Here is an 18,619-nt window from a genome sequence, read left to right on the forward strand (position 1 = left end):
AAAAAAAAAAAAAAAAAAAAAGACTGTCCTTTTGTTACCTTACAGATGAGGAAACTGAGGTATCACTTGCCCAAGGTCACCCTGCTAGGAAGTAGGAGAGCTGGACTCGAGCCCAGTCTAATAACCACCACATTGTCCTGCTTCCCCAACCCCTGAACCATCAGGCCACGTGCCTCTCTCTGACAACTGTGTCACATGTCACAGGGAGGCCGAGAGCCCAAGGAGGCCCCCGAGGGCAATGGCAGTGGGTTGAGGACCCAGTGGGAAAGGAACGCTCTTGAAGCCATTTGACAATAAAGGAAAGGAAGGGGGAAGGGGAGGCGTTTCTAGGCCGAGGGGATGGTAAGCACGTTCACAGGTTAGACGGAAGTTACACTGTCAAGATGAGGATGCAAAAGAGGAGATCGTTGAGGAGAGGGACCAGACCAGGGTGGGATGAAGGCAGGACCACCCAGAGGCCCTTGGCAGCTAAGAGAACCCTTGAAGTTCCCATCTAAGAGCCTCTCCATGCCTGGGAGGTCCAGGCCCTGGCAGGGAGCTGAAGGCACATTCACAGGGGTGTGGAGTGATGGAGGGGAGTTTCATGAAGGGACTCCATAGGGAGTGGGCAGGGCTCAGAGAAACCACAAAGGATAGTGCAGGGCCCAGAGCTAGGATGAGTGAGGACTGTTCCCACCCCCAGAGCTGAGGGGTGAGGGGCAGGGGCATTTCCTGGGACCCGGAGACCCCGGGGGCTGGGTAGAGTCCTCTGAGGGAAGCTGTGTGGCCCCACAGAAAGGAAGCCAGGGGAGCAAGTACCCCAACCTCTCTCCTCCCTGCTCTGATCTCTAACCTCCCATTGGCCAAACCCAACCGGAAACCAGAGGCAAGGAGCCCATCAGCCCATGGGTGTAGCTGCACAGGTGGGCCTGCTGGGCAGAGGGTGCAGTGGAGAGGGATGGAGGAGGGTCGGGAGGGGCAGGTGGGGCATGCCCGGCAGGTGCAGGAAGCGAAGACCTAGGAGGCTGTTGTCAAAGTAGAATGAAAAGCCCAAGAGCAGGGATCTGCTGGCTGCGGGGCCCAAAGGGCCCTGGGCCAGCCTCAGGATGGAAGTGTGAGGGTGGCAGGAGGGTTTGGGGGCCGCGATGGACTTGAAGGAGCTGGTGAGCTTGAGCAGGGCCCAGGCTGGCTGAGTGTAGGGCACTACCCTCAGGGAGGGGACGGGGAGCAAAGGCTATGTGACTCAAGGAGAGGACGAGAGAGAGGATAAGGAAGTCCGGGATCGGGAGGTTGTGGTCTGAGACGGGGCTTCCCAGTTCCAGGTGATGCAAGGTTGAAACCTAGCTCCAAAGGACGGTTCCAGGTACACGTTGAACCTCAGCGACAACGTCAGCGAACCTCAAGGCAACGCCATAACTAAGTCAGCTTCCCGAGGAGGCTTCCTCAAAGCACAGGAGTCATCAGAGCAGATGGTCATGGTTAATAGATGTTTAAACGTCTCAATATTTTATGGACTCACTATATACTTTTTAAAGATATTTAAAATGCAGGTCTTTAAAAAATGCACTTGTTTTCTATATTCGGTTCTGCCTGTCTCCTCTCTCATTATTAAATCACTCTCTACTCTGAAAATCACAGGGTACAAATCAAAGGTACAGGTTTTGGAATAGACTTGGGTTCACACCCTGACATCGCCCTGTGCCAGCATCTTGATGTTGAGTGAGTCACTTCATCTTAGCCATTTTTTTAAATCGTGGTAAAATACATATAAATTTTGCCGTCGTAACCACTTTTAAGCGTATAGATCAGTAGTTGTAAGTTTTTCACATTGTTGTGCAACCAGTCTCAGAATTTTTCATCTTGCAAAACTGAAGCTGACCCATTAAACAACTCCCCGTTTCCCCCTTCCCCAGCCCCTGGCAACCCCCATTCTATTTTGTTTCTATGAGCTTGACTACTCTATGTACCTCACATAAGTGGAATCATACAAAATTTGCCTTTTTGTGACACTTATTTCACATAATGTCCTCACGGGTCATCCATGTTGTAGTATGTGTCAGAATTTCCTTCCTCCTACACTGAATAATATTCCACTGTATGGATGGACCACATTTTGCTTATCCAATCGTCAGTCAGTGGGCACTTGGATGGCTTCCAGCTTTTGGCAATTGTGAATAATGCTACTATAAACGTGAGTGTACAAATATCTCTTTAAGTTCCTGCTTTCAATTCTTTGGGGTATATACCTGGAAGTGGACTTGCTGGATCATATGATAATTTTATTCTAAATTTTTTGAAAAGCCGCTATGCTGTTTTTCATATCAGCTGCCCCATTTTACATTCTCAGCAGTGCATAAGTGTTCCCCTACTCTACATCCTTGCCAACACTTGTTATTTTCTGTTGCTGTTTGTTTGTTTTTGATAGTAGCCATCCTAATGGGTATGAGGTGGTATCTCACTGTGGTTTTGATTTGCATTTCCCTAATGACTAGTAATGTTGAGCATCTTTTTATATGCTTGTTGGACATTTGTATATCTTCTTTGGAGAAATGTCTATCCCAGTTCTTTGCCCATATGTGATCAGGTTATTTGGGGGTTTTGTTGTTATTGTTGAGTTATAATTCTCTATATATTCTTCATATTAACCCTTTTTCAGATTTGTGATTTGCAACTATTTTCTCCCATTCTCTAGATGGCCTTTCACCCTGTTTATTGTGTCCTTTGATTCACAGAAGTTTTAAATTTTGATATAGTTGAATTTATCTATTTTTACTTTTTTAAAAAAAATTTATTTATTTATTTATTTTTGGTTGTGTTGGGTCTTCGTTTCTGTGCGAGGGCTTTCTCCAGTTGCGGCGAGCAGGGGCCACTCTTCATTGCGGTGCGTGGGCCTCTCACTGTCGCAGCCTCTCCCGTTGCAGAGCGCAGGCTCAGTAGTTGTGGCTCAGTTGCGGGCTTAGTTGCTCTGCGGCATGTGGGATCTTCCCAGACCAGGGCTCGAACCCGTGTCCCCCGCATCAGCAGGCGGACTCTCAACCACTGCGCCACCAGGGAAGCCCCCTTAACTTCCTTTTCAGATTGTTCATTGTGAGCATATAGAAACACAACTGATGTTTGTGTGTTGATTTTGTATCCTACGATTTTGCTACTGAATTTTGTTTATTAGTTCTAAGAGGGTTGTGGTTTTTCATGGACTCTTTAGGAATTTGTACATGTAAGTTCATGTTGTCTGTGAACAGAGATAATTTTACTTCTTCCTTTCCAATTTGCATGCCTTTTCCTTTCCAATTTGCATGCCTTTATTTCTTTTTCTTGCCTAATTGCTCTGGCTAGGACTTCCAGTACTTTGTTGAATAGAAGTGGCAAAAGCAGGTATCCTTATCTTATTCTTGATCTTAGAGGAAAAGCTTTCAGTGTTTCACCTTTGAGTATGATGCTACCTGTGGGCTTTCCATATTTGACCTTTATTATGTTGAGGTAATTTCCTTCTATTCCCTGTTTGTTGAGTGCTTTTATCATGAAAGAGTGTTGCATTTTGTCAAATGCTTTTTGTACATCAATCGAGATGATCATTGTTTTCCTTCTTTCTGTTAATGTGATGTATTACATGGATTGATTTTCATATGTTGAACCATCAAGTCTGCATTCCAAGAATAAATCCCACTTGGTCATAGTGTATGATCCTTTTAATGTGCTGTTGAATTCAGTTTCCTCATATTTTGTTGAGGATTGTGGTATGAGTGTTCATAAGAGATATTTGTCTGTAGTTTTCTTGTAGTGTCTTTGTCTGGGTTTGGTATCAAGGTAATGCTGTCCTCTCACTTCACCTTTTGAGTCTCAGATTCTTCATCTCTAAGATGGAGATAATAATAGAACCCCTGTTTAGGGCTGTCATGCAGATTAAATGAAAAAAATGCACACAAAATCCTTCAGCAGGGCCCAGTTCACAGGAAGCCCTCAAAATATGTTAGATGATGATAAGGATAATAATAATAATAATAAATAAATAACAGTTCATCTCATAGTTGGACAGCTCAGTAGGATGGAGCTTATACAGTCAGTCTGTATTAGCCGCAGGGCGTCTGTCCAGTAGTAGCATTTAGCAATTTTCCAAGTAAAGGGAGCGAGTGATATTATAGGGCAGAACCAGGAAGCTCTCTCCTGGCCTAACATGTGGTAGAGGCTCACCCAATTTTGTGGAGTCATTTAAAACTTCCTGCTTGCATTGATTTCTTAATAATGGCTTGACAGTTTCTGAGGAACTGAAAGTAGTGAAGCCTGGGAAGAGAAAAACAAAATGTAACACACAGAATTTCTCTCATTCATGGGTTATCAAAGGTTCAAAGGACACAAAGATCAATGGGAATGGTGATGAAGATGATGTGGGTGACATTTTCCAAAGAACTAATGTGTTTTAATTTTTTTTAATACTTTATTTTTTGAACAGTTTTAGGTTTACAGGAAATTGAGCAGAGAATACAGAGAGTTCCCATATATCCACCCCTCCAATACGCACAGTTTCCCCTATTATTAGCATCATGCATTAGTGTGGTACATTTGTTACAACTGATGAACCAATATTGATATGCAATTATTAACTAAGTCCATAGTTTACATTAGGGTTCACTCTTTGCGTTGTACGTTCTTTCATTTTGACAAATGTATAGTGACAAGTATCCACCATTACAGTATCATAAAAAATATTTTCACTGCCCTAAAATCCCCTGTGCTCCTCCTATTCATCCTGAGCCCCAGAGCCCCTGTGCCCCTGGCAAGCACTGATCTTTTACTCTCCTTATAGTTTTACTTTTTCCAGAATTTCATACCGTTGGAATCGTACAGTATGTAACCTTTTCAGACTAGGTTCTTTCACTAAGCAATATGCATTTAAGATTCCTCCATGTCTTTTTGTTATTTGATAACTCATTTATTTTTATCACTAATATTTCATTGTATGGATGTACCACAATTTGTTTATCCATTTACCTTTTAAAGGACATCTTGGTTGCTTCCAGTTTTTGGCAATTATGAATAAAGGTGCTGTAAGCATGTATCCAAAATAAATGAGTCTTCATGGATATAGAGAACAGACTGTGGTTGCCAAGGGGGAGGGGGATGGGGGAGAGATGGAGTGGGAGGCTGAGGTTAGCAGATGTAAGCTGTTACCTATAGAATGGATAAACAACAAGGTCCTACTGTATAGCACAGGGAACTATATTCAATATCCTGTGATAAACCATAATGGAAAAGAATATTTTAAAAAGAATGTATATATATGTATAACTGAATCACTTTGCTGTACAGCAGAAATTAATACAACATTGTAAATCAACTACACTTCAAAATAAATAAATAAACAAAATAAATGAGTCTTAAAAGTCAACAATAAGAAACCAAACAACCCAACTTAAAAATGGGCAAAAGAGCTGAACAGACACCTCACCAAAGAAGATTCTTTTTCCTTCCCAATCTATATATCTTTTATTCTCTTTTCTTGCCTTGTTGCATTAGCTAGGACATACAGTAGAACGTAGAAAATGAGTGGTGAAAGGGGACATCTTCGCCTTATTCCTGATCTTAATTGGAAAGTTTCTAGTTTCTCACCATTAAATATGATGTTAGCTTTAGGGTTTTTATAGATGTACTTTATCAGGTTGAGGAAGTTCCCCTCCATCCCTAATTTGCAAAGAGTTGTTGTGGTGGTTTGTTGGTTTGTTAGTTTATCATGGATGGGTGTTAAATTTTGCAAAGGCTCTTTTTGCATCTACTGATATGATAATGCGATTTCTCTTCTCTACGCTGTTGATGTGATGGATTACATTAATTGATTTCCAAATGTTGAACCAGCCTTGCACACCTGGAATAAATCCCACCTGACTGTGGTGTATAACTCTTTTTATACATTACTGGATTCAATTTGCGAATATTTTGTTGAAGATTTTGCATCTATGTTCATGAGAGGTATTGGTCTGCAATTTTCCTGTTTTGTAATATCTTTATCTGGTTTTGCTATTAGAATAAGTTTCGCCTCACAGAATGAGCTGGGAAGTGTTCTCTCTTCTTCTATTTTCTGGAAGAGATTCTTTCTATCATTCTTTCCTTAATGTTTGATAGAATTTACCAGTGAACCCATCCAGGCCTGGTGCTTTCCATTTTGGAAGGTTATTCATTATTGATTCAAATTCTTTACTAGATATGAGTCTATTCAGAGTATTTATTTCTCCTTGTGTGAGTTTCAGTAGATTGTGTCTTTCTAGGAAATGGTCCACTTCATTAAGTTATAAAGTCTGTGGGCATAGAATTATTCATAATATTCCTTTATTATCCCTTCAGTGTCCATGAGATCAGTAGTGATGCCATCGCTTTCATTTCTGATTTTAGTAATTTGTATCTTCTCTCTTTTTTTCTTGGTTATCCTGCTAGAGGTTTGTCAATTTTATTGATCTTCACCAAAAAAAAATAGAAAACAGCTCTTTATTTTGCTGACTTTTCTCTATTTTCCTGCTTTTTATTTCATTCATTGCTTCTTTTCTTCTGCTTGTGGTAGGCTTATATTGCTCTTCTTTCTCTAGTTTCATAAGGTGGAAGCTTAGATCTTCTTTTCAAATGTATGCCTTCAATGCCATAAATTTCCCTCCAAGCACTGCTTTCACTGCATCTTGCAAATTTTCATAGGTTGTATTTTCATTTTCATTTAGCTCAAGATAAATTTTTATTTCCCATGAGACTTCCTCCTTGACCCATCTGTTATTTAGAAGTGTGTTGTTTAATCTCCAAATATTTGGGGATTTTCCAGCTGTCCTTCTGGTATTGGTTTCTAGCCTAATTCCACTGTGGTCTGAAAACATACTTTGCATAATTTCTATTCTTTTAAATTTGTTGAGGTATATTTCGTGGCCTGGAACGTGGTCTGCTTGGTGAATGTTCCATGTGAGCTGGAGAAGGATGTGTGTTTTGTTGCTGTGGGATGAAGTTGTGTGGTTGCCAGTTAGATCCGGATGGTGATAGTGCTGTTCAGTTCAACTTCATTCTTACTAATTTTCTGCCTGGTGGATCTGCCCATTACTGACAGGGGGCTGTTGAGGTCTCCAGCTACCATGATGGATTCATCTGCTTCTCCTTGCAGTTCTATCAGTTTTTGCCTCCCATACTTCGATGCTCTACTGCTGGGCACGTACAATGAAGGACTGTTATGTCTACTTGGAGAATCGACCCCTTTATCACTATGTATCGCCTCTCTTTAGCCCTGATAACTTTCCTTCCTCTGAAGTTGGCTCTGCCTGAAATTAATAGAGCTACTCCTGCTTTCTTCTTGTGTTTCAGTATTTTAAGTGCCAAAGTGTTTGGTAGGAATTTGCAAAGTGGGTAAGGGCACAGTCATTTGAATCAGGCCAGCCTGGGAACAAGCCAAGCGAGCCAAACTGGCTGACTGTGGGCACATTTAACCCTTCTATGCCTCAGTTTCCCCATCTAAAACATGAGTAACTATCGGACCTACTGTACAGCACAGGGAACTATATTCCATATCTTGTAATAACCTGTAATGGAAAAGAATCTGAAAAAGAATAGATATTATATATATGTATAACTGAATCACTTTGCTGTACACCTGAAACACAACATTGTAAATCAACTCTACTTCAATAAAAACTTGAAATTTTTTTTAAATGAGGAAGTATCCCTTTGAATTATTGTGAAGATGAAATGGGATAATGCAATAAAGCACTTAGCAAATTTCCTGGCATTTGTGTAATCACACATAATGTGTAATTAATATATTCTACTAATATATGCCGTTATATTATTATCTATTCATATAATATAAGCTATTATATATATATATATTTGTGTGTGTGTATGTGTGTGTGTGTGTGTGTGTGGTACGCCGGCCTCTCACTGTTGTGGCCTCTCCCGTCGCGGAGCACAGGCTCCGGACGCGCAGGCTCAGCGGCCACGGCTCACGGGCCCAGCCGCTCCGCGGCATGTGGGATCCTCCCGGACCGGGGCACGAACCCGTGTCCCCTGCATCGGCAGGCGGACTCCCAACCACTGCGCCACCAGGGAAGCCCTATTATATTATTATATAAGCTATTGGTTATAATTATATTGTGGGACATTAGTATAGATTTCTAAGTCCAAGTATTCTCTTTGAAAGTTGGATGAGGCACTCTGAGAAGAGTAACTAGAAAATAATTGCAAAGTCTCAGGCTGGAGTGGATGGCTCATAGGCAGTGTCCTGAAAAGACAGAAGACGTCACACGTGCCCTGCAGCCCATAGTCCAGGGCGCCGGGGCCAGGGGGAATGTGATATTTCCTCCTTGGTGCCGAGTTTTGCTCATTCTTCTTATTAAAGTGGTTACACAGGAGGTTTCTGACCCCACTGACAATTCACTGTCTGGGATCTCTCTCTTTTGGGGGAAATGTGGTCACACCAGGGCCCCTATTGAAAAATAGATCATCTTTGGTTAGATAAATTCTGATTTGCTTTTAAGAAGCAGCAGTAATAATTAATCACATGGGAAAAACCTTCATTGTACACCAAGGCTTTTAAAAGGTAGTTATAAAACTATGTTTTGTGGTGTGAGCTCAATTGTGTTTAAATTTTTTTTTATTTTTTTTATTTTATTTTTATTTATTTATTTTTTTTTTTTTTGTGGTATGCGGGCCTCCCTCTGTCGCGGCCTGTCCCGTTGCGGAGCACAGGCTCCGGACGCGCAGGCCAGCGGCCATGGCTCACGGGCCCAGCCGCTCCGCGGCATGTGGGATGCCTCCCAGACCGGGGCGCGAACCCAGTTCCCGTGCATTGGCAGGCGGACGCGCAACCACTGCGCCACCAGGCAAGCCCCTGTGTTTAAATTTTTTAAAAAGATTGTAAGCATAGAAAAAAGCCTGGAAGGATGTGAACCATCGTGTTCACAATGCCTGCCTCTGGGGGACGGGAGTCTAAGTGATTTTAATGTCTTCTTTGTGTTTTTCTCTAGTTCTCATTTTCTGCATTATTACAAAAAACATGTTATTTTTAAAATGAATAGAACAAACAAATGAAAACAACGATTATTACAAAACCTCCCCTTAACTTTAACACTTGCAGTAAATGGACAGTTGTCACTTGCCAACTGACCTTTCTGGTTTGTGTTGGGCCATTTCTGCTGTCTTGCCACTCGCGACAACCAAAAGGATACTTGCATGGGATCAGAGAACTATAAAGTGGCCAATTCCTGGCCAATTCCCCCTGAGTTCCCTCTTGCCTCTGTGTCGCCTGACTCCCTACCCCAAAACTGGGCATCTATTCTGGGTCTGCTTTCAGGGTCTGATGACCCTCCACTCACTGGCTGTGTGGCCTTAGGCAAGTCACTTAACCTCTCTGACCCTCAGCATCCTCCTCTTAAAATGAGGATTGCAGTGACCATCCAGCCAGATGAAGTGGTTAGCACATTGGGGCACCCAGTGTCAGTGGCACTAGTAAACATTAGGGCCCCCCCTTGTTATTCCTGTTTTCCTGGCTCTGACTGTCCCCCTTCTCCATTTCAGTCTGCAGACATCGACAACCATCACGCGCTCATTGAATATAATGAGGCCGAGAGCAGCTTTGTTCTCCAGGACTTCAATTCCCGCAACGGCACGTTCGTCAACGAGTGCCACATTCAGAACGTGGCTGTGAAGCTCTTACCCGGAGACATCCTGAGGTTTGGGTCCGGAGGGCTGACCTACGAACTGGTCTTCGAAAACCCAGCCTCGGTGAGTCCAGGCCCCTGCGGGGCGGGGGTGGGGTGCAGAAGTGCCGTGTTGTGTCACCTTCCGTGCAGCCTAGGGCTCAGATACGGCCACAGGTGGAGTTCGTCTGGAGCGCGTCACTCTGCTTCCGCGATTCTGCGAAGTTCAGACCCATCGCATGGGTGCCGGGGGAGAGCGGGTCCTCGCGCCCTCTTCTGGGCATTTCGTGGAATTACATGCAAGAGTTGCCTAGCGACCAGCCCGGAGCGAGAGCATTTTCCCGAAAAGAGAAGCTTGGCGAGGGGAGGTGGAAAGCAGGTGTGTGCTTTTGAAGATGCAGAGATGGATGCTTCCTTTTTAGGCAGATCAGTGCCCTGCAACTTCCTAGCTTTGCGACCTCGGCCAGGGTTCTTTGCATGCCTGGGTCTGGGTCTTCTCAGCGGTGCAGGGCGTTGAGAGAGTATCTATGTGTATATAACGTCAAAGTCTCTGGCGGGAGTAGACGCTCAAGGCCTGCCAGCTGTTATCACACCGGATCAGAAATGTTCCCGGGATCAGGACCTAAAGTATGGCCCCAGGTTAAGCGGAACGGAACCCAAAACTCGCCCAGCAAAGCTCAGTCACAAGAAGTATCTGGTTCAGTAGGGAGGACGGATGGGGGCTGGTTAGCAACACAGTCCTGGGTCAGAACCCCAGCTCTGCCGCTGGCCTACTCGGTGTGCTCTTGCACAAGCCATTGGACCCCTCGGAACCTCGGTTTCCTCATCTGCAAAATGGGGCCAACGACAGCAATGACCTTGCAGGCTTATCTCGAGGGCTAAACGAGATGGTTATAATTGTAAAACTCCCAGAATAGTGCCCATTCGTGGTGAGCACACAATTAATACCTGTCATGTGTGTCCCGGAGAGACGGTGTGTTAACCTCACTCCCCAGCACCAAGAACGCTGCATGGACTGAGACCTCCGAGGCTTAAAATCCTTTCTGGGACGAGGCTGGGTATAAATAAATGAAGTTTAGAGAATCTAGACAGAATCCTGGGGTGTGGGTCCCCTAGGCAGCCCTAAATACTCACTCAGAGAAGATTGGCAGCATCCCTCAGGCTGCAGGGCCCGTGGCGCCGCGTCCATCACGTTTGGCTTGGAAAATCTGGGGCAGTTTTCTCCTGCTGCTTCTCAGCCCCCTCTTCCTCCTTTTGGACCAACATTAAAGTGTGCTCACTTGTGGGATGCACTGGGGTCCACTGGCCGCCCTGAGGAGGGCTCCTGACCCAGAAGGTGTTGACCTGATCAGGGATTCTCAACATGGGTCCTAAGGATCCCCCTCGTCAGAGCCACGTGGGGAGCAGACCAACAGTGCAGATCTGGGCTTCACCCCAGGCCTGAGGACTCATACTTAGGGTTCCCAGATGAAATACAGGACACCCAGTTAAATCTGAATTTCAGATAAGCAACAAATAATTTTTATGTACAGGTGTGGCCCCAATATTGCAAGGAACCACATATGCTAAAAAAATTATTTGGCGTTTATCTGAAATTCAGATTTAACTGACACCCTATAGTTTATTATATATTTATTTATGCATTTATTTATTTATGCGAAATCTGGCAACCACACACATCCTCCCTGGGAGCGGGGCCTGGGAATGTGCATTCTCACAAGCTCCCTGATGATTTCTGATGCACCCCCAATAGGAGGGAAACCCAAATTTAGAATCATTTGTATGGAACCCTTACAGAATTTTTTAGGGATCAAAGAAAAGGGGATTTCAAACTCCCAAGCCTGAAAATCCAAGTTCGTGAAGTTTGATCCAATGTGCCCCAACATGTCTGATTACAAGAATTTTTCAGGAATGTTCAGTAAAATTACAGGTTCCCAGGCCCCCTCCCTGGGAAATTCTGACTTTGTGGCTTGCCCGTGGGGGGAAGAAGAGGGGGAGCAGGAAACAATATCTGCATTTTTTTCTTTTTTTTTCATACAAAGATGTTTATTGAAATATTACTTATAGGGGCATAAAATTTGAAACCTAAATTTCCATCAAAAGGGGGCATTGTTTAATAAATTTTAAGGAGTTCATTTACGTATGGAATACTGTTCTGCCTTTTTAAAACACAGCTTTATTGAGATATAATTGACATGCAATAAACGGCACATGTTGAAAGTCTGTAAGCGGATGGGCTTTGACACATGTGTACACCTGTGAAACCATAGCCACAATCAAGACAGTGAACAGATCCTTCATCCTCCAAAGTCTCCTCCGGATTCACAGCCTGTGTTTGTTTGCTTGCTCTTAACAGCTTCACTGAAGTGCAGTTTACATAACAGAAACTTCACCCATTTTAAGTGTCCAATTCAATCAATTTTCATACATTTATGGAGTTGTGCAGCCATCACCACAGCCTGCTTTCAGAACACTTTCATCCATTTCTATCACCCCAAACCTCGGAGAAACCTTGGAGGTACTTCATTTGGGGGTTTGTTTTTAACTTTTCAAAATTGTGGTGAAATACACATAAAATTTACCATCTTAACCATGTTTAAGTGTACAGTTCACAGTGGCATTAAATATATTCGCACTGTTGTGCAGCCATCACCCCCATCCATCTCCAGAACTTTGTTCATCTTCCCAGACTGAAACTCTATGCCCACCAAATAAAACCCCCTGCTTCCTTCCTCCCCTCCCACCATGCTTTCTGTGTCTGAGAATTTGACTATTCTAGGTACCTCATATAAATGGAATCTTACATTGTCTGTCCTTTTGGGACCATCTTATTTCACTTAGTACGATGTCCTCATGGTTCATTCCAGCTGAATAATATTTCATTGTATGGATTCACCACATTTCGTTTATCTGTTCATCCATCCATGGCCACTTGGGTTGCTTCCACCTTTTGGCCATTTTGAGTAAGTTTGTTATGAACATGGGTGTACAAATATGGAATGGGGACTTTATTTTACAAGGTGCTTCTTATATAATTGTGGGAAACGGTGATGACGACCTCTAACCTTGAGTGGATAAGACGGAAGAAGATGCTTTGTAAGAAGAGAGACCAGGAGAGCAGCAGGGGAATCACTGACATGAACAGCACTGTGCTAAGCAATTCACCTGCTTTCCCTTATTTCATGCTCACGGCAACCTATGAGATGGGTTCTCCCGTGATCCCCATGTTACAGACAAGGAATCCGAAACTCAGAGAGGTTAAGTAATTTCCCCAGGGCCACACAGCTAGTCAGTGCAAATTAAACACTATCCCCACTTGCGGAAAAAGGAGGGGAGAAAACCATTTAGTCTGATGCTAGCTGGAGCAGTAGCCTTGACTGGTTTTCACACAGAGGAAAGCATACTCTCACGGTCACTCGAATACACACGGATTTTTTCAGTTCTTATTTCTACACGCGCTTGCACCTTGCTTCCTTCCTCGGGTGACTGCAGGCAGCTGCACAAGTGTTCCCCTGGCCTGTGCCCAGGGCACTTTGCAGGACTCTCCCCAACCCCATCTTCTCAAAAGTGCTCTCTGCCGGCGCGTCCCCAGCTTGAGAAGCTTCCATCCATGACGCTCTTATTCATGGAGGGGTCCTTTGCAGGGCCCGCGTGAGGGCGGCCTGTGGACTGACTGACACGTTCCTACAAATTCCACTTCCTGATGACCCCAACCTGCTGGCTGTTTAAAAGAAGAGAAAGAAAGAGGGGAAAAAGGGAGAGGTATTGAAGAGCATCTCTCGTCAAATATTTTGAAGCCCAGTGTTTCTAAGAAATTCGTGGCCGTCTTGCTTCCGGCATGTTCTCGTTTCCAATTGATTTTGGGGTCCCTGGTGAGGGCGCTGTGTTTCCTCCTTGGGTGGAGCTTCCACGGAGGACTGCCCTGATGTCATACAGGTTAAGTATGATCAGAACTGTTCTTCTCCTGACAAAGAGTTCCCAAATGAAAACATTTATTTCAGGTTTTGTGGTGACCATAACCAATAGAGGAGGGTGTGACAGCATTTTATAGGGGGAGGGGGGTGAGGTGGGGGGCGGTTAGGAATCCAGATGTGTTCGCAGATGTCACAGTGGTTAGAGCACGTGCCCTGAGGTCAGGCTGACTCCAGCGCAGTCCCAGCCCTGCTCTTGTACTGGCTTTTATACTGGACGTGCACCAATCATCTACCTCTCAGAGCCTCGGTCCCCACTCCTGTAATAATAGTTCCTACCACCTTGAGTGACCGTGGTATTAAGTGGGCAAAGTACGTAAGTTGCTTAGTCCAGCGTCTGGCACCTAATAAGCACATGATAACCCTCAGCTTTAGAGTCAAGCAAACCAGCATGGAGCAGCCAAGATGCCTCCTTTGTAAGTGTCCTTTTGGACGGGGAAACCTCCCAAGACCTGCCCCCACTAGCAGATAAATACATTTGCAGATAAATTACCCATAGAATAACATATAAGATGGAAAAATATAAAGAAAAACTCTTGTTTGACAAAGTACATTGGCAGCCAGGATGTGCCCAGGACCATACTTTGTAAATCATAGCTCTCTCATCAAAGTATTACCTAGGGCTGCCATATTGCACAACTCCAGGGTCACCATTCACAACGTAGTCCATGTGGATGGCGCCCACTGGAGCTGTGCAGGACATAACCCGCAGGGCCGTTCGCAATGCCCTGAAGCAACTGCTGATTAATACCATAGAGTCTTGGCAGCGGGCGTGGGAAATTGAAGTCATAAAGTCAGGTGTGCCTGCCGTATTGTGGGTTTTGTTTGTTGTTGCCTTTATTCGTGCTTTCTGAGCTCTTGGGAAAGGAGGTGTAGAAACAAGCTGTGCTAGTCACAGGGGCGCCGTTCTTACAAGGCAGCTGAGTAAGGAAACCCACGTCACCCATATGTATAAATCATGTCTTTCTCTGTTCTGAAATATGGCAAAACTGATGGAAATGGCCAGAATGAAAAAGGAAGCCAGGCACCACAAATGACGTGCCGAGTTGTTCCATGACGGGGTTGACAGCTCCTTGGAAGCAGCCCCCATCCCCATGATTGCCTGCGTCTGGCCTTCCCTGTAGCCCGCTCTGCCCTGTTCCCAGTCCAGCCAGACTCTCCCATGTGGCTCCTGGATACTGTCTTCTGTCCCTGCAATGTCATGACGTCCTGTCTTGCGAGAAGAGCGCCCTCTGTCGGCCAATATTCCTTGCTGCTTTAATGGGGAAGCTCTACAGAACACAATCGAGAAAGCAAGGGCTTTGGAGTTTGATGGACCCAAGTTGAAATGCCAGCTGCAACTGACTCTACCTTTCTGAGCTTCAATTTCCAATTTCTGCCCAGGAGCTACTCATTAATCCCAGGGCCCCTTTCCCCCTTCAGTTTTTCTTATAGAGGTCCCTGGGACCACCCCTATCATGGCATAAACTGAGGCCCAGAGAGTTTCAGCGACTTCCCCAAGGTTAGGCATCAGTCATGTAGATCCAGAGCCAGGATTAAAAGCCAGCTCTCCTGAGTCCCTTGGAGGCTTTTCCTAACAGCACGAAGCATCGTGGGGCCGTGAGAGCCCAGGCAGATCCTTCACTGCCCAGCGGTTAAGGAAGGTCTTGCAATTCCCAGTCCAACCTGCAATTTCACACGCTGACAGGGGATGATGATTCATTATGTGGGTAAAAATGAAAGCCACTGATAATAGAAGAAAATGCGTTTTCAGTTACCTGGCTTCCTTGCTTGTTTGGCTCCACTAACTTTTTTTTTGGCTGAACCAACGCAGGATCTTAGTTCCTCAACCGGGGATCAAACCTGCACCCCCTGCATTGGAAGCGTGGAGTCTTAACCACTGGATGTCCAGGGAAGTCCCTGGCCCCACTAACTTTTTTTTTTTTAATTAGTTTATTTATTCATTTTTGGCCGCGTTGGGTCTTCGTTGATGCGCGCGGGCTTTCTCTAGTTGCGGCGAGCGGGGGCTACTCTTCGTTGCAGTGCGCAGGCTTCTCATTGCGGTGGTTCCACTTGTGGTGGAGCACGAGCTCTAGGCGCGCGGGCTTCAGTAGTTGTGGCACACGGGCTCATTGGTTGTGGCCCGCGGGCTCTAGGGTACAGGCTCAGTAGTTGTGGCCCATGGGCTTAGTTGCTCTGCAGCATGTGGGATCTTCCTGGACCAGGGCTCGAATCCCTGTCCCCTGCATTGGCAGGCGGATTCTTAACCACTGCACCACCAGGGAAGCCCATCCACTAACTTTTTACCAGGGATATTGCTGCCGTTCCTGGACAAATTCAGTTGCCCCCTTTCTTCTTCTCTTTTGATGATGATGATAATACCTGATGGCTAATGTTTTATGCTCATTTATTATGGACCAGGAAGTGTTCCAAGCGATGCATGTGCACTATCTCACCCACTTCTCACAGACTAAGAAATGGCTGTTATTATCCCTGTTTTTTACAGACAAGGCGCAAAAATAACCCACTCATCAGGGTCACAGAGAAGGAGAAGAGCAGGGAGCTGGACCAGGTTCTGTGTGATGCCAAGTCCCAAGTCCTTGACCAGAGGTTGGCAAGCTGTGGCCCAGGGCCAAATGCAGGCCGTCGCCTGTTTTTGTAAAGTTTCATGGGAACACAGCCATCCCATTCATTTCAGTATTGCCTATGTTGTCTGCTACAACGGCAGAGTTAGCTGGGCAGATCACATGGCACGCAGGGCTGGAAATATTTACTGTCTGGCTCTACAGAAAACGTTTACCGGCCTCTGCTTGTAACACTATGCTGTACTGCCTCTTTCATCTTACTTGGTTTCCGAAAGAAGAACTTAAAATAGAGGGGGGAGTTGGGGAGAAAGAACTCACACAGATTGAGCCTTACTGTGTGCCGGGAAATGAGCTGGTTAATTGCTTAAGTTTACTGAGGAATAAGGAAAAACAGACAAGCTGGAATAATAAATTTTGAACAGTCTTTTCAATACCTCTTTAAAAAAGAGCTGGAGGGCTTCCCTGGTGGCGCAGTGGTTGAGAGTCCGCCTGCGGATGCAGGGGACGCGGGTTCGTGCCCCGGTCCGGGAAGATCCCACATGCCGCGGAGCCGCTGGGCCCGTGAGCCACGGCCGCTGAGCCTGCGCGTCCGGAGCCTGTGCTCCGCAACGGGAGAGGCCACGACAGTGAGAGGCCCGCGTACCGCAAAAAAAAAAAAAAAAAAAAAAAAAAGAGAGAGAGCTGGAAATATGTGGTTCTAAATATGCATACACATATATATGCACTTGCATATATAGTAATAATATAATTACATTGACATGTATCTGATAAATATACTAGACATTAACATATTATATATACAACAGATGCATATTATAAATTTTACCTGTTTCTTCAACTGGAAAGTTTTCTTTTAAAACTGTGGAATGTTGGGAATTCCCTGGTGGTCCAGTGGTTAGGACTCAGTGCTCTCACTGCTGAGGGCCTGGGTTCAGTTCCTGGCCAGGTAACTAAGATCCCACAAGCGCACGGCGAGGCCAGAAAAATAAATAAATAAAACTATGGAATGTCTTCCCCGGGTAACTTTTGAAGTAGAGATTTGGGATTTGTAGTCTGAAGCCTGCTGTAGCTAGAGAACTATTTATCTGTCAAAGTTCCTCTAAGCAGCGTTTTACTACTTGTCTTATGATTGGTTCCTTGGTCTTAAATCATTCTTCTCTGGAGATGCTGCTTTCCTTTTATAAGTTTAAAGGTAAATTTGGTGCATGAATACAGTCTGGTGGGTTTTATTTGAGCATGTCATAACCTTTAAAACAACTCTCGGGCTTCCCTGGTGGCGCAGTGGTTGCGCGTCCGCCTGCCGATGCAGGGGAACCGGGTTCGCGCCCCGGTCTGGGAGGATGCCACATGCCGCGGAGCGGCTGGGCCCGTGAGCCATGGCCGCTGAGCCTGCGCGTCCGGAGCCTGTGCTCCGCAACGGGAGAGGCCACGGCAGAGGGAGGCCCGCGTACCACAAAAACAAACAAACAAACAAACAAAAAAAACAACTCTCATTCTGAGTACATAGTGATGCTTATGCTAAAGTCTCAATAAGCATACCGTCCAGGAAATTTTATTCTTTGCAAGTGTCAGAAAACCAATTAAAACTAGCCTAGGCAAAAAAAAAAAAAAAAAAAAGCTCATGTAATTGAAAAGGCCAAAAGCTGCAGCTTAGGCCCAGCTGGATCCAGGCGCCCAAATCATGGTCAGGAATCTGTCTCTTTCTTCCCCGTTAGCTTCACAATCTCAGACAGACTCTTGCCTCACCTGTAGGAAAGTGGCCACCAGCGGCCCCAGCACCCTACAAACTAGCAGTTCCGGGGAAAGAGCCAGCATCTTCATTGGCAGTGGCTTGGGTCATGTGGCTTCCCCTGAACCAATCACTGAGGCCAGGGGCAAGGAATGCTCTGATTGGCCAGGCCTGGGTTATGGTCTCACCCCTGGAGTGGAAGGGTCAGAGTTTCATGGACTCAGGATTGTCAGGGAAAGGGTGTCTCCCCCGCAAAAAATTAAGGTGCCCATCCGGAAGATGGAACAAATGGATGCGGGGTAGGCAAAAACGAAGAAGATGTCCGTGACATTAGGAAGCATTTCTATTGCCTAAGTGGAACCTTCCTGATGGGATTTGCCACTAGGGATTTGGGGGAGGAAAATGGCGAATAATGCACTTTTCCATTGGAAAAGTCCCAGGCCCGTCTCCAAGGAAGCAGAGTAGCTCATTTCTCTCCTCTGGTGAGCAGGTGTGATCAGAAGCTCAGAGTCGGGGCCTCAGTCGTCCATCCCGAAGAAGGGTGGCGTTTCCACGTTCCTGGAACCTCTGAATAGGGCCCGTTCTTGAGGAGGATGTGGCTTTACTGTACCCAGGGTTGAGAAGCCGGCAACTGAGTGAATGACCAGAGAGCGTGGTGCCCTTCAGAACAAAACCTCTTTCTGGTCAAGCTTTGTCATCTCCTACCTGACCTTGTAGGATTTC

At 45.3% G+C, this 18,619-nt stretch overlaps 1 protein-coding gene across 1 annotated transcript in view; it reads left to right on the forward strand.

The window, feature by feature from the left end:
• Positions 1-18,619, forward strand: part of LOC114485979 (forkhead-associated domain-containing protein 1-like) — a 72,773-nt gene that overhangs the window by 10,347 nt on the left and 43,807 nt on the right. The window contains exon 2 of the mRNA XM_028488057.1: positions 9,511-9,717. Coding sequence (XP_028343858.1) covers positions 9,511-9,717 — 207 coding nt within the window. The remainder of the gene's footprint in view (positions 1-9,510; positions 9,718-18,619) is intronic.

Source organism: Physeter macrocephalus, chromosome 3 (assembly GCF_002837175.3).
Source record: "Physeter macrocephalus isolate SW-GA chromosome 3, ASM283717v5, whole genome shotgun sequence".
Taxonomy (NCBI): domain Eukaryota; kingdom Metazoa; phylum Chordata; class Mammalia; order Artiodactyla; family Physeteridae; genus Physeter; species Physeter macrocephalus.